Source organism: Mus musculus, chromosome 10, assembly GCF_000001635.26.
Source record: "Mus musculus strain C57BL/6J chromosome 10, GRCm38.p6 C57BL/6J".
NCBI classification, from domain to species: domain Eukaryota; kingdom Metazoa; phylum Chordata; class Mammalia; order Rodentia; family Muridae; genus Mus; species Mus musculus.
Genome location: NC_000076.6, coordinates 94,076,750 through 94,093,920, shown reverse-complemented (window position 1 = coordinate 94,093,920; position 17,171 = coordinate 94,076,750). Strand labels below are relative to the sequence as shown.

At 43.2% G+C, this 17,171-nt stretch overlaps 1 protein-coding gene across 4 annotated transcripts in view; it reads right to left on the bottom strand.

Moving 5' to 3' along the window:
• Fgd6 (FYVE, RhoGEF and PH domain containing 6) overlaps window positions 1-17,171 on the bottom strand; it is a 109,361-nt gene that overhangs the window by 51,419 nt on the left and 40,771 nt on the right. For 3 of the 4 annotated variants that reach the window (XM_030244876.1, NM_053072.3, XM_006513214.3), the window contains 2 exons: window positions 4,277-4,344; window positions 4,159-4,189 (listed from right to left, as the gene is read on the bottom strand). In XM_030244876.1, coding sequence (XP_030100736.1) covers window positions 4,159-4,189; window positions 4,277-4,329 — 84 coding nt within the window. In that variant the 5' untranslated portion in view covers window positions 4,330-4,344. Of the gene's footprint in view, window positions 1-4,158; window positions 4,190-4,276; window positions 4,345-17,171 lie in introns of those variants that run through there. The other variant, XR_003948589.1, reaches the window with a different exon arrangement.

Here is a 17,171-nt window from a genome sequence, read left to right as displayed (position 1 = left end):
ACATCCGAGGCACGGAAGCAGAGAACAGATGGCCTCGCCTATATAGTCCGGCTGTCTATCTCCAGAACCAGGGAGGAGTGTGTGACTTAATTACCAGCTGTCCCAAGAGGAAAGCTTGACCTTTGCCATTGTTTAACCACTATCAGGAGACCATGAATTACAAAGCCCACATAGACACAGGGATGGATGGGAGCTCTCAGTGAGTAAAAGTCACTCACAGAAAACCAAAGCAAAGCAAAGCAGCTGTGGGGCTCAAAGACACGTGATAAATATGCAAAAATAAAAGGAAGACTGGGAAGTAAAAGGGAAAGTCCCCATCTCAATAACTTAACTGGTTTGGCCTTGTTTGTTCAAGCAGAGTCTTGTTATATAACCCAGGATGGCCTTAAACTTGTGATTTTTGCGCCTCAGCCTCCCCAAGTGCAGGGATTGCAGGGGTCTACCAGTGTGCTTTGCTAACTTTGTTTTTAAAATGAAAGTATTTTTCCAGGTGAAATGATCCTTCCTCCTCTGACTGCACAGATCAGGTTGTGTAAAATCGTCAGCGCATTCAATGCAACACACCACAGAAACCAAGTGTTTACACCATGTTCTCAACCCTCCTTAGTAACATTGATGCATCATGTTCATAAGAAATATAAGGAAGAAAATCCAGCTTCATTTTCATCTTTAGAAGATAAAAAACAAGAGTTTCTCTGGTTTCCTAGGCAGCTGAAAAGACTTCTGTAAGCAACAAATATGCCAGGGACACACTACATCCTACAGATGTGCTATAAATGGCAACGTTAGGAGTACAAGCAAACATTTTAATTTCCGCACCAAGAACTCACATAGACAAGACTTCAAAGCCCAGCTTTGACATTTAGTAGCATTTTTAGCAGGTTATGGTCTTCATTTAAAATAAACAAAGGGAAAAACAACTATGTTTTACAGATGTTGTGAGGCTAAAAATAATTTGTATAATTATATAATATACTAAAACGTATATAAAAATGCTCATTAGAAGGCCATTTATTCAAAAATATTCAGTACCCACAAGTCTTTGGAAGCCAAGAATCAAAGATTTGAAATAGGGCCACCAAGAGAAGGAGACGCCAAACCAAGACAAGGGAAGACAGAAGCAAGACAAAAGTGCTATAATAATGAATTTCATCCAGAAGTCTTAATATGAATGGAACTGTTCAAAGAAGAAGGTGGTAGCCATGTTAACAGGCGCTAGAGAGAAGACAAAGTGCATGATCATTTCAAAGTCCACATTCCTCACAAGATGAGGGTGTACTTGCGACAGACACAGTGGCAATTTTGAGGTGGGAAAACATGAGACGTAGGGAGATGTGTTCATTTTATATTGCACTTAGAAAAATAAATACATTATATTTGGCATTAAGCTATCTTTCATTATTAATAGAAATTTTGACTAGGAGACATGTCTACACCTGACAGTACCCCCCTTCACGGTTCAAGGAAGATAGTGATCATCAAAACCCTCATATGGAGTTGCTCCAATTGTGGCAAGGTAGCCATTGGGCAAGAATTTCCCTAATTCGTCTTCAGACAAAAAACACCCTCCAAGAAAGGACACAAGACAGAGGGATAGGTGACAGCTTAGCTCTGCCAAGACAAAGTAAGCTAGTCCTTCATAGTTCCTGCTTCACTTACAGTCTGTCAGATGGTTCTGAGCCAGAAGGCTGAAGACAGATGTTCCAACGCTTTGAGGAATGAGGGACTGCCCAGGTATTCAACTGTCTCTGCAGATTGGTAAAGTCTTGGAAGCTATGTTTTGCTGCTTCCTATGTATTCAGGTAATATATAATTCATTCTTTGATCTCTCAATGGGTTGAAGACTAGTTATAGTCTCATAATCAAACTTAAGTTGTTCAGCATTAAGGAAGATAATCTAGATTTGAATGGATGGTTTTCAGATGGTAATACAAGTTAAAAATCAAAACAATTCAGATATAGGATTGTAGACTCTTTAAGACAGATATTAGTGTAATTTACCTAAATTGACAAAATTGATTGAGTATAGCTTACACAACCTTATAGCTTAAACAACTGTGATAACTATGTTCATTGCAAATCTGAGAGAAAAGGCCTTTTTAATGAACAAAAAGGGTGAAATGTTGTGGACTGGTGATAATATTACTTGTGTTAATTCAGCTCCCAAAATTACATGGGAAGCCACACATCTGAGTGTAAGACACTGAGGGTCCCTGTCCCCAGTTAACTTTGATTGGTAAAGTTGCCAGCAGCCGATGGCTGGGAAGAGAGACAGAGGTGGAACTTTTAGATTTCCCAGGCAAGGGAACTCAAGAAAGATGAAAGAGAATTGTCATTGCCAGGGAAGGAATAAGATGTAAGCTTAAAAGCAGCAGAAGACAGAATATCAGCCATGTAAAAGCAGGGTTGAGCGGCCCCAGCCCCCGCCTCCCCTCCCCCCACCCCCCGCTCCCAAATTTGATCTAGGGTAGCAAAGATGGAATACAGATTTCAGTAAGTAATAACTCAGGAGTATCAGAGGGGAGGCATTAGCAACATGGATGTTAGGGAGTGGCTCAGACACTGCACTGTTTAAGGCATCTTAAAATAGAAGGATGCATGTATGTGCCTTTCATTCAAGAATCCAGAACATTGGGCGGCTAGCAAGGAACTCGCACAGCCACTGCTGGGGAGGTAGAGCAGATTAATTCACTACAGCAATGTTTTTACGTCCAGGTAGACTTGGTTCTAGCTTTCTAGGTTTATTGAGAGTCTATGTGCTGGTTAGTTGTTTTCAGCTTGGCAGACTCTAGAGTCACCTGTGAAGAAGAAACCTTAATTAAGGAACTGCCAGACCAGTTGGCCTGTGACAATGTTCATGAGAGACTGTCTTGATTGATGACTGATTGAGAACAGCATAGCCCACTCTGGGCAGCACCATCCCTAGGCAAGTGGGTATGGGCTTATAAGAAAGCTAGCTGAGAATGAGCTAAACAATGAGCAAGTAAGTGATGTTCCAATTGGGTCCTGCCTGGAGTTCTTGCTCTGACTTCCCTCAACATAGATTTTAAACTAGAAGTGTAAGCAAAGAAACCCTTTCTTTCCCCCCTCTCCCCCGCCCCCATTGCTTTTGGTCCCAGTGTTTTATCACAACAGAATGAGACTAGAATATTCTATCAGATTGCTGTCTAGTCTGGTGGCTCAAAACTATAACTGGGAGTCTGGAGGCTGAGGCAGGAGGATCACTACACCTCTGAGTCAAAGATGGGATGAAGTGAGACTGTTTCAAGAGAGAAAGAGGGATAAAGACAGAGATGGTGAAAGAGGGTAACAGAGTGAGAGAAGGAGAGGACTAGAGGACTCCAGGGTTCCAGAAGAGAGACACACACAGAGACAGTCAGACAGACAATATAATTTTCAAGGAAAATTTTCAAGCAGACTTGAGTACACATAGTAGCACACATGTGTGGGATGTTTGGGGTATTTAGGATATCTTGCCAAACTATAATCAAATCAAACCAACACTAAAAGTACTTTGACTGCCAGTACACACCGAATTTTGAAAAAACTTGCAGGGACAAAAAAGTATAAGAGGAAAAATGAGTATGTGGTCAGATATATACAGTTGTTTCCTAACAGGTCTGCTCAAGTATGATGATTTGTATGAAAAAAAAAAAGTTAGCTATAAAACTGCCTGTGTCACGTGTCTGTGTTTGGAAGCTGCTAGAATTGGAGAAGAAATGCCCTAAAGATAAGTCAGCATCATCGTAAGTGCTGAGGATGTAGTTTGGTGGGGGAGGGGGGTGGGGGGAAGGAGGAAGAGAGGAAGAGGAAGAGGAAGAGAAGGAGCAGAAGCAACAGCAACAGCCATCAGAGCTCATTATTATGAAGAAATGCAAGATTGCTGAAGACATATTTTTAGAAATCATCTAGGTATATCTGGGTATAAATGGGATACAGACATGTTGGAAAATGTCTATTTTTTATATACATGTACATAATTAAAATTACATATTTAATTTATAAGTATGTATTTTTTTGCAAATTTAAAATATGACCAAGGACTAGAGAGCGCGTGTGTATTGCTCACTTGTTAGCTATGCTGAGAACCTTTGGGGTAAGGAAAGAGCAGGGAAAGGAATAATTTTAGATTTGAGAAAAATATTAACAGATACTTACAATATGCAAAAGCTTTAACACATCCACAAACCTGTAAAACAAAAAAAGGAAAGCATTGTGTTTTTTAATAGGCCAACTGGAGAGGAACAGCCTTCTGAACGGGTAACTTGATACCTACACTTTCTCGGAGCTCATGATCTCCTTGGCAATATGATGAACTTTGCTTTTCATCCCAGCATCTTCATCCTGAGGTTGAAGAGCACATAGAGAAGCATGAATTCATAAAGTATGGGGTCAGCCATGAGCTGGCTGGACAAGCACTTTACCCCCATCCTTATTAGCACACGATTCACACTATGCAATACTGTCATTTTGTGTTTCTGCCCTGCCACTAGGGTGTCAGAGAAGGTGAAACATGGGGGTCCCAGCCTATGTTTCTCCATGTGAAAACAACAGGGGCTGGGACAGAGACTGTGGTTCTCAAACTCCTAAGCACCACTGGGACTGAGAACTGGAGTTTGCGGCGCCCAGGACAGGGCAGAATCTGGCTTGGCACAAGTGAGTGTCAAACGTATGGAGGGTCTGGAAGACAGGCCTTCTATGGGAGACTCAGTCACCCGGTGGCAGTCCTAGATGAAAGAGATAGTCCTTGCTTGTCCAAACTGTCTTATTCATGATGGATGAGGATGCATACATCTTACTCAGGATGAATCAGAGGTTAAATACCTTTTGCAGGAAGGGATGCCCAGGAAGAGACACTCATTGGCCTATCTAGTGTAGTTCTCATTAGCATGGAGAACTAGGTTTTTATGCTACATGACTGGATGTCATGGTCCTCTTTGTGGGATGTCATGGTGACGTGCTCCCATGGTCTGGAGCTAGAATGAAGTCCTGCCATTCTCAATTATTAGATTTATTGGAGTTCTGAGCTTGCTACAACCTTACCAGTTCTGCCTGGTGGCATGGTCTACTGCCCCACACACTACCTCAACTGCAAACATGGGGAAGTAGTAAGATGATGATACAGAAGTAGCTGAGAGAAATCAGGAATGGGACTGGGGGTGGGACACACATGCCTTTAATCTGAGCCCTTGTAGATATAGCTAGATCTCTATGAGATTGAGGCCAGCCTGGTCTACATAGTGAGGTCCAGAACAGGTAGGGCTACATAGCGAGACCCATGTCGATCAACCAATCAACCAACCAACCAACCAACCAACCAATCAATCAAATGAACAGCAAAGGTTCAAAATGGAAATGTGAAAATACCACAAAGAAAACACTTATGAGTATCACAAAAAGCCCAGTGAGGTTGTGTATGCACAAGTAATTCCAATACTCGGGAGGCTTGAGGCAGGAAGATGGTGGGTTCTAGGCCAACTTTGACAACACTGCAAGTCCAACTAAAGTAACTAACTAACTAAATAAATAAATGCATGCACTTTAGATGATGCATGAAGATGTGCTATGAAGAACTATTAGTGGGTTGTGTAAGTCAAATCTCTCTAACTCTAAAAGCACAGTGTAAGCAGGACTCTTCATGACATTCTATATCTGACATCATCTCAAGGACATCTTTTAATTATTTCTTAATGTGAACACTAACTATCCCAGCAAGGACAAACAAACTGTACATGTCTGGGGGGAGGGGGGGGATGAAGATGATTTATAAAGCGCTTCTGACATTTAGGTGTGCTTGCTGCTGTTTGCAGGGGACAGATGGATTTTTCCCTTCCTAGTCTCTGAAAGATCTGAAAATGCAATCCCTTAGTGAAGAGGAAAACAAAACAAAACAAAACAAAACAACTAAGCAGTAAATAAGGAATAAGCAATTAAGATATTTACTTAAGGTGAAAATGATAACCAGGCTGGGGAATGTAACTTCTCAGTACAAGTTTGTTTGGTGTACAGGCTTAAGCCCACAGCAGAGCACATGTATATGTGCATACAAGCTCCCTCTCTCTCTCTCTCTCTCTCTCTCTCTCTCTCTCTCTCTCTCTCTCTCTCTCTCTCTCTCGGTCTCTCTCTCTCTCTCGGTCTCTCTCTCTCTCTCTCTCTCTCGGTCTCTCTCTCTCTCTCTCTCACACACACACACACACACTTAAAACTAAAGACAAGTTCCGAAGCCGCTATAGAAAAACATCAGGCCCCATTTTGCAAAGATTTTTTTTTTCGGTCTTGTTTGCATTCTTTCCAGTTCTGGCAGCACCAGACAGTTAGTCTGAGCTGTTTCAAGAACTACTGGGCAAGGAAATGCATAAAAAGTCACCATGGCAATCCCCTCGCTATTCATCAACAGAATGCCATGGAGGCGGGGCGGGGCGGGGCGATGAGTTAAAGCAATGGCTCTCAGAAGTAGCCTTCTCTACCAGGAAATGGTGTTCCATCCCAGCTGATCCACTTAGCATACCACAGTTCAAAGTATTATCTTAGTTCTTTATCTTATTTTTAATTTTTTGGTGGTGATGGGTATCCTTTCTTCAGCATGCTAGCCAAGTGCCCTGCCACCCACTAAACCCAAGTCCTCTTCCTTAGCTCTTGAATTAGTTTCACATGGTTCCATAATTTCCATGTCAAAACAAAGATATAAAATAAATGTGGTATAAAAATGAGTCAACTCTCTGGGAGAAAACATTTTAGTGACATTTAAACCCGTGACTGCTTGAGTTCTGTATATACCATAAAGTCCTTGTCCTCTCTTAGCTACGCAAAGCTGATGTCCAAGTGCGTCAACTGGGTAATAAATAACCCTTAAAGGTTTCACCTCAATGTATTTTGTTTTATTTTGAGATAGGGTCTTGCTGTACCCTGAACTCATCTCAGAGTCTGTCTATTGCAGCCTCCTGAGTTTGGGGATTACAGGCACAATGATACCTCACACGACGGTTCTTCAATATGTTTAGATTCTGGATTCTGTCCGTTTGTTGCAGAGCTGAGGACTGATTTCAGAGGTACCGTGCATGCTAGGTTAGAGCTCTTCCAGGGAGTTCCATACTCAGCACCTCCAGAATCTGGACATGTATTTATTTACTTAGTCCCTTGCTCTAATGTGTGTGTGTGTGCATGTCTGCACACAGCATACACAGGAGCCACTGGAGGCCAAAGACGTGCAGGTGGGAGTGACAGCTAACCACGAATCTCCAAGTCTTCTTGTACTTATTCCTTCTATGTTTTACTAAGAGAGTTTGCAGGCAGCACCAAGAAGACCTAACCCTTTTACTGACGGAGACTGCTCTGCCAAGAACATTCCGAGAAGGCTGCCACCGGAGTATTCATGAAAAGAACCCTCAGATGGCAAATGTGGTGGCTAATTTTGGCTGTCAAAGCACTTGAGAAGAGAGAACCACAATTGAGAAACTGCCTCCAAGCCTGTGATAATTAATGTCCGTGGAGCGTTTCCTTGATTGCTAATACACACGTAGGAGAGCTCAGCCCACTGTGGGCGGTGCTGACCTAGGACAGACAATCCTGGGCTGTAGAAGAGTGACAGACATGAGCATTCTGAACATGAGCATGGAAGCAAGCCAGTAAATAGCATCCCTCTCTGGTCTCTGCTTCAGTTCCTGTCTCCCGGTGGCTTCTAGTGATGGACCATATCCTGTGAGCCAACTAAACCCACTCTTTTCTCATGTTGCTTTTGCTTATGCTATTTACCACAGCAACAGAAACCAAACTAGATAAGAGGTGACTTCTCCACGGGACATACACATGCAGTCTAATTAACCTAGTGTGCTTTGCCTTCTTTTCCTCAGCTCTCAAATTCTATTGCTAAAGGGACAATTACACGACTCTGACTTCTGGCCCTATTAATACCCACTTTTCTAGAGTAGGTTCTTGAATGATCAAGACGAATGGGTTGCTGTTGGGGTTGCTGGTGCTGCTATGATTCAAATGCTAAATACTATATCCAAATACCTGGTTGCCCACAAGGAGTGAATTCTCCCTTACACCAGCTTCTTGCAAACCTTGCTGGCAGTGTCAATTGGCCGATAAAAGGATAAAGCCTATAATAGGGCAGTAATAGAGGTCGGCAGGCTTTCAGTTACCTGGCTAGGGATAGGGGTTGGCAGGAAGAGAGGAAAGGGGAAGAGGGCAGAGATGTGGAGAAGAGGAAGTGGCCGAGAAAGGAGATGGACCACGAGCACACGGCCAGGGGAAACATCAAGTAACAAGGGCCAGATGGCTAGGGTATAGCTAGAATAGCTCCCGAGTCTGCACAGGCTTGGTTTACAGCTTGTGAATAAAATCCCTGGACTGCGTGTCTTCTGTACAGGCTGGCTAGGATTTAGAATCCCATTTACAGGATGCACACATTTTGTTCTCCTCAACTCAACCACTCAGCTTCTACACTTTTTGAAATGGATGTGATCGTGCAGGCCAGACATCGGTCATGAACTGGTGACTGGGACTGCATACGTGGTTACACACACACACACACACACACACACCCTTGGATAACTGATATTCTAATAACATTATGCATCTTTCCATACTATCTGTAACTCTAAGGTTACTGCTGCTAAAATCAGTATATATTTTTAAAATTAGAAACTCATTAAAGGGCTAAGTGTTGTTCGGTGATGCTCAGAAAGTTTGAGACCCTGTACTTGATCTCTAGCCCTGCTTCCAGGCCCCCAACCCCTACCCACACACAAACCCAAAAATGAGAGAGGTGTGGGCTAGAGAGATGGCTCAGCACTAAAACAAACTTGCTGGGCAGGTATATCATCTTTAATCCCAGCAGGTAGGTAGGAGGCAGAGATAGGCAGACCTCTGTGAGTTTGAGGTTAGCCTGGTCTTCAGAGTTAGAAAGACCCAGTCTGAAGAAGAAAGGAAAAGAACAGGACACACTTGCTGTTCTGCAGAGAATAAGGGCACTCACATGGCAGCCCACCACCATCTGCAAAACCAGCTCCAGGAGACCCAGTGTCCTCGCTGTCTTCACAGATGAAACACACAGAAAATATGCCTTTCTCTTAACGTATTATTACTTAAGTACTTGTTTTTTATCTCCTTTTCTCCTTTTGGTACTGTCCTGGCACTGGGGCCCTACTCTCTGCACAGAGTCTTGCTCTACTAGAGCCGGAATCACACAGAACTGTGTAGAGTGGGACCCTCCATAATTATCATACACTGATATCCTTAGGCAGACAACATGCTTCTACTACAGCGAAGGACAAAATACAGACTAGAAAACTTAACTATACATAATTCTAACAAAGGACTGGTATCCAGAATACACACAACACACACACACACACACATACACACACACACACCCTCTGATAACTATAGGGCTCATCACTTAAAAGGCACTTGTTGCTCTTACAGACGGCCCAGGTTCTGTTTCTTGTACCTACACAGTGGCTCAAAACCATCTGAAACTCCATAGCTAAGAGATATGATGACCTCTTCTGAGCTCTTCAGGCACCAGACATGTAGAATGTGTACACTCAGGCACACAGAAATACATATATGCAAAACACTCATACACATAAAATAAAAATAAGTATTTAAAAAAAACCAACTCTGATAACTCAAACTCCACGGTTAAAAATGAGAACTGATGTGAGCAGACATTTCACCAGCGCAGAGCAGACGAAAGAATGGCCAACAAGTATAGGAAATATTTTGACATGGTTATGTTAAAATCACAATGAGCTACAACATCACACCCACACAAGAGCTACAATTAAAAACATCAATCAAGTTGGGCATAGAGACACAAACCTGTAAGGTAGGAAGATCAGGGGATAGAGGCCAGCCAGGCTACACAATGAGATCATGTCTCCAAACAAAGGAACAAGTCCTGTCAGACCTCAGGAAGCTAAGGCAGGAGGATTTTAAACTGTAAGCCATCCTGGACTACCTAATTTACTTAGTGAGATACTCACTGTCTTGAAATAGAAACCTAAGTGGAGATACGGAGATTGGTATACACTGCAGGTGGGCATGGTAGCCCTTAAATGTTTTGATTAGGGTTGCTATAGTCTCCTAACAGACAATATATATATATATTTCTCTTTTAAATGTTTTAAGTTCTCTCTGTCTCTGTCTCTCTCTCTCTCTGTGTATGTGTGTGTGTGTGTGTGTGTGTGTGTGTGTGTGTGTTATGTGTGTGTGTTCGTCAAGGGGCTGGTTCTCTTGACCCCATGGTTCTACCTGTGGGTCCCATGGATTAACTTCAGGTCATGAAGTTTGGTGGCAAACACCTCTACCCACTGAGCCATGCCACCAGACCACATCTCTTGTCCCAATTATCCTGAGCGTGTTTCCATAAGGAAAGAGTCAGTAGTATCTTTATGTCATCCTTCTAAAATATGACCTTGCTGATATTTGACAGCAAAATTAGTATGAGAAATAGCTCTATTGCAGCCAGGCCACTGCTCTGAAGCTGGGTTTGAACATCATGAGAAGCAGGTTTATGTCTTACAGTTTGTATTCCCAGGTAACTACTTCAAAACCTTAAAATCACAGATCTGGGATGGAGTGTGAGTATTTGAAGAAGGGACTGAAAACACTGCCCAGGAAAGGGAGGAAGAATACAAGCAAAGTACAGTGTGCGTGTGCACACGCGTGCGTGTGTGTGTGTTTGTGTGTGTGTGTGTGTTTATTTTGTATAACTAGAAAAAGAAATAGCCCCAATCTTCACAAAGTGAACAAAGGAACTAAATAAGCATATAATATTACAGTTTGAACCTGCTGAGCATCTACGGGACCACAGTAAAGCAGACTGTGGGATCAGGAAGGCTTCACCAAGGAAATGCATTTGATGACCTTCGGGCACTGTAAGCATTCATTCCATACTGGCTCCCCAGTGCAGGGCTCAAACAACAATACCTTGAAGTAGGAGGCTCTGACGGGCTGACCACAGGAGCACAGAACCAAGCACCAAGAACCTTAGATTTTTTTAAGGCTCTGTCCCTGGCTCCCAGCATAGAGAAGGCTCTCTATGAGATTGGCATCTCACTGAAGAAAGGTCACCCAAAATAACTGCAATTGTCTTATATTTCCTCCCTAAACCAGCAAAGGCTCACTCAGAAAATATGACAAGATCTCCACCTACTGAGCTAAATCTAATCCTCTCCTTTTTTTTTTCTGAGCACTGCCACCCAAGAGAGATTTGATCTCTACAGGGACAGCAGAGTTCACAGTGCAAATTCTCCACCTTCAGTTCCCTATGAACTGGATGGCCCTTCTTTGTGTTCTATAGTTTTGTGTTGCTGCCATACACAGGCTAATAAATGAGCCTGCCTTTTCCCTGGTGGGTGTGCCTATTCAGTTGACTTCAGCTGACTCAGACAGGAGACCTATAAAGGAAGTGGGAACTTCCTTATACACCTACCCGTGCACTGAGGCCAGAAACCTGAATTCCTCTTTCTTGTCCTCGGTGCCACCCTTCTGAGTCAAAAAGCCTGTTCATTTATCCTTCTGAATAGTTCCTCAGCGCTTCCCTGTCCCTTTCCTCGATGTGAGTGACTTCTGTCACTTGATGAAATGCCCAAGATAAACTTGGAAGAGGTCTCCTGGAGCTCAGGGTTTCAGGGACTTGAAATTGTAAGGTAGCTCCGCCCCTCTGTCTCCTTCCATACACCTCCCCTTTGTCTAGGAATTCCCTGCTGCTCAGGAGCGGCTTTTCCTTCCTCGGATTTCTGGCTGCTCCATGTTCCAGCTCATTCTTTAAGATGACAAGTCACAGATTTTCTCTTTATGAAGGCTCCCACCCTTGAAGGATGAGATTACTCTCTTGTTCACACACTATTTATAAGACACTCAGCAGACTGTTACTATCTGTGGAAATATCCTAATTCTCTCTAGTCTATCTATCTACTTTTGTATCCTTCTAAATATAAGCATAGTGCCAAACCCCACTGTTCATGAACTAGCAAATTCACGAATAAACAAATATGTACAGGTGGCTGCTACTGTCTCAGATCCTAAGCCTAGAACACACTGTTTGATGTGTTATATGTAACATAAAAACACAAACTCAAAATCTGTGGCACATATATAATACAGAATAGTTGACTGAATTAAATAAGGAAATCTAAGAGTCCACATAGTTATCGACTCTGTCCTTTTCTATGATTTATTTTATTTTTATTTTTTTATAATTTTTGTATATGAGTATTTTGCCTATATGCATGTGTATGCAGCATATGTGTGTTTGCTGCCTTCAGCGGTCAGAGAGGAAAGTGGGGTTACAGAGGGTTGTGAGCCACCATGTAAGAGCTAGGAGCTGAACCTGGGTCCTCTGCAGATCCAGAGTTGGGATTGAAGGGCATTAACATTTATGTATAACACACTTAAGAGTTCAACTTACAGGAGTTAAATGTTAAGAGCATTTGCCACCATACTTCACCTAAGGTCTATTTTAATGTTTTGTGTGTGTGTGTGTGTGTGTGTGTGTGTGTGTGTGTGTGTGTGCGTGCACACAAGGGCACAGATGCTCAGAGGCTGACACTTCAGTTGTAAGCATCCTGATACGAGTTCTGGGTACCTTCTAGGAACCAAAGTCTTCTACAGGAGCAAGAAGTACTACCTCCTAACTACCGAGCCATTTCTCTAAAGACAACGAATGTTCAAAGTTCTATATTCTTTCCATCTTGTAAGAGCAGTCAGTGATTCTAACCCAGCAAAACAATGACGGGAACACACCTTGTGAGACCTTGAGTGGCCCATTTAGCACTTCACATTTCTCAGTTAATGAAACTGTATCACACTTCAAAGCAGACTGCCTATTAAATAATATCTTCTCAAAGCCTGCCCATGAAACACCAGCCACAGACAAATGAAAACATGTTGTTAAGGTCAAGAAATCAGTCACACAGATTCCAAAACAGGACCTTTGACCAGAAATCCAGTGACATGCTGTCATGCTCCTGAGTTCTACTTACAGAAGATAAATGTTAACAGCGAGACCTGCCCAAGGCACAGCTCTTTATTGCTTTTACGTGAAAGAGGAGGTGATATCATGATGTCACCTAAAGGACAATGTCTTTTTCAGTTTCTGCCCTTCTTGTCACAAGGGAATAAGCATGGCTATTTTCAAAAGATTGGAAAACGAACAGAGAAACTTCTATCTAGAGAAGCTGCAGAACGTTTAATCATAAAGAAACAAAATGAATACACTTCCTTTTTTATTATTAATGAATTTCCTCTAAGTCTCACTAAGTCCTTGGGTGGCTTGGAATTTACTATGTAGAACAAGATGGCCTCTAATTTGCAGGCATGCTCCTGTCTCTGCTTTCCAAATGCTAAGACCATGAGTATGGCCATGCCTAACATATTTCTTTAAAACAAACATTTATTAAAAACAGAAAGAACAATAAACTGAAGTCTAAAGAATTTCTGGGGAGCTAGAGGGGTGGCTCAGGTGGTCCACGAATACGAGGACCCGAGTTCAGATCCCGGTACAGTATAAAGGATTGGCAAGACAACACCAACAACCTTGCTGAAGTAAAGGCTGAGCTCCAGTTTCAGGGAAGAGCTCCTCCTGGAGAAAACAGGGCGGAGAGCAACAGAGGAAGCCATCTGACCCATGGCCTCTGTGTGAGCATCCATATACAGACACCTGCTCAATAACACTCCCCACGTAAGGGGATTAGCAAAGACTCTCATAGTTTACTACGGTTCTCCAAACGCGTTCCAGGAACATCATTTGGCTTCTGTGAACGATGTACCAGTTTGTTAAGAGAAAATCAGATTGAAATGAAAAAATTCCAAACTGGGGGTTTTCGAGGAGGCTACATGGCCTTTCTAAAATCCCTGTACCTCATAGGCATCAAAGGTCGTACCTATGGCAGATGCTATGGGAAGCTGCTGCACTGTTTGGGGATGACTGGGTGCTGATGCTGCTCTTGAGGCCGGTTCTCACTTTACAGCCCTGGCTGGCCCAGAACTCACTAGGTAGACCATACTGGTCTCTCTAACTCACAGAGCTCTCCCCGCCCCCGCCCCGCCCCTGCCTCCTGAGTGCTAGGATTAAAGGCATACACCACCACCACACTTCACTCTTTAAATAATTCAGTGGTTCTTAGCAAAGTCAGGACTGTCCAGCCATCATCACAATCAAAATTCATAATATATTCCCTATCTTCCAAAACACTCTACTAGCTCGCTACTAGTCACTCTCCATTCTTTTCTATGGCCAAACAGGACTCCACTGCATGGCTATACCACATTTAGTCTCTTCAGTTTTCGGATGATGATCATTTAGTCTCTCGTTGGGTCACTATCAGAATAGTGCAGTGCCAGAATGTAGCTGCTGCTCAGGCCACAGTCTCCGCAGCAGCCGTTCCCCTCTCAGATGCTGACAGAGGCACTGTGACTCTCCAGCTAACAGATTTTCAGGTGCCACAGCGTCTCACCTGGGGCCGGGGTGGGGTAGGGGGGCTTATATCAAAGATTATCCTGTTCCCCATCCCCTTCTCTTCCTCCTGCTGCAGCCGTGGGCTGTGAAGCCATTCCTACTCTTAGAAAGGTCACTTTGCCAGGCAGGCCCTACTTTCCTCTGTTCAGATTCCCCACCAAGCCACTGGTCTCTGATACTGGGGCATAAATGCTCCTTAGAGCCCTCACCATACTGTCCTCTGTCTGTCTGGCCATGGCATCAATAATTCTTCTACTCCAACAATCTACCTTAGTGTCCCACCATCTAAGTAAGACTTTCAATTATGAACAGAGACAATAAGAAACATTTTTTGTGGGCATATATTTTCACTTCTTTTGGATAAGTACATAGTAAATATAGACTTTCTGGGCCAAATGATGCCTATAGTTAAGCTTTTGAAAAACTGCAACTATTTCCCAAAGTACTGCTTCTCTTTTTAACCTCCCACCCCACCCCCACCCCCACCCCGCCCCTGGCCTTCTCACCAATACTTGTCATTATCCACTCCTCTGTTGTTTTTAAGTTGGTTGTCTTGGCTGGCCTAGAATTCACTATGTAGACCAGGCTGGCTTCAAACTTATGGCAATCCTCCCGCCTTTGCCTCCCAAGTGCTGGGATTACAGGCGTGTACTGGCGAACTTGACTGAAGCTGACTATTTGTTCAAGGTTAGCCAGCATAGCAGTACTAAGTCGGAAGCACAACAGGGCTCTGAATATAAGCAAACTGCTTCCTCACTCAGCAAAGACAAGGCATACTTAAAATAGTGTGTGTTCACTGGCAAAGCCCTAGAGTGCTTGCTGTGAAATGTTTAAGATTTCCCTTACTGTATATGACCAGTAATAACTAAACATCTCTGTGTACTCCGTGACAGACATTGTTCTCAGAAATGTCAGCATTTGTTCATTTGTTCAAAACAATCCTTGAAATAAGGGCAACGTCAACCCTCCGCTCTACTTCGTTTTGTTTTTCGGCGAGGGAAAGTAGGGCTTAAAGGAAGTGAGTTGCCTGAGATCACAGTGCTAGTGAGGGGTGGGAACCCAAACAATTTCACTCCATAGACTGTGTTCCCTTAACCACGATGAAAGCAAATTACTTAAAAACATTCCCTGGGCTTCGTAGGCAGGTTAGCATGTCTAGAAAGGAAGCATTGAGAGATGCTGCTGCCGCTGCTGCTGCCGCCGCTGCTGCTCTAGATGAAGTGACACAATGTAAGTTCCTCAGAGTAGCTGAGACTTCCAAGGGAGAGAGACATTATGGATGCTATTGGTGCAAGGTTAAAAAGAAAGAAAGGAAATGTTACATGACCACAATTAACTGAAAAATGGTACCATTAAAAAAAAAGAACACAAAACCAAAAATCTGGTGAGTGAGATGCCTCAGTCGGTAAAGGTACTTACCATATAACCCTAAAGACCTGACTTCAAACCCTGAAGTCCATACAGGAAAGAAATGACTCACAAAAATTGTCCCTGAACTCTATAAATCTGTGATGGTGCGTATGTTCTCGTACACACGTGTGCAAGCATGCACACATGCACAAACAAATTTTTAAAAAGATAAAGATTTAGCAGGGATATGTCACTGTGGCACAAAAGGACATGTAACTATGAAATAGAAGGAGTAATGGAAGAAAAGGCACACACAAAGACGGAAGGGACCTTAGAAATCTCCACTGACCACAAAATGAAGGCGTCAACTCCGCAGTGACAGAGCATGAGGTTGGGAAGAACTAGGTGGAACTGGTCAGACCTTGTCTTTCTCCCAGTATGACCCCCCACTGCTATGTGGGAGATCCCACTTCCAGAGGAACTGGAAAAGGTCCAAGTGAAAAAGAACAGGACAAAACAACACTTTGAATCAGGAAGAGCGGGCAAGGGTCACTCATCAAAGGAAGTAAAGCCTGGTTTTAATTACAGCTCTCACACAATACTGTTTGAATGTCCTTTCTCAAACTCCCCACTGGCTTTGGCTCTCTGCACTCAATTTAAATTCTAGTCAAGCATCACTTTCTCAGAGGCTTTCCTCCAAAGTCGCTACTACGGTTTCTAGCACATCACTGGAAGCGCTGCGGTTCTTCCTGTTGATGTATTTTGATCCTTCTACCTCCACTGGGATGTGAGCACCCCCCCCCCAAAACATGGGCCATGATCTGCTGACAAGCATGGATGCCACCTAGGACGTGAGGGGTATCCTCTACATACTAGAGAAGGGATCCAATGTCCAAGAAGCAACACAGAAAATAAGCTTGCAAACTAGAGCATGAAGAGTGTACGTAAGGCACAGGGGACGCTCTGTGACAGTCAAATAAACCCGGGGACAGCTGTGTGCATCCATGATAGACACCCAGCTGTCAGGAGCTTTACAGATCCACCCGCCTAAATACCTTTTATCGATTACTTCCAACAACTTGGTTTGACAGTTGACCTTGTGTGTGTGTGTGTGTGTGTGTGTGTGTGTGTGTGTCTTGTCTCCTGTCTGAGGTATCTGATTTGTTTTTAAGACAGTGTCTTACTCTATAGCCCATGCTAATCTGAAACTTACTATTTAACCCCAGATAGCCCAGAACTCCTGCTACTCTCCTGCCTCAGCCTCCCAACTAAAGTCACAAAGGTGTGCTGTCACATCCAGTTCAGAAATTCCCATCAGCAAAAAACAAATCATCAATGAGCTTAGTAAACC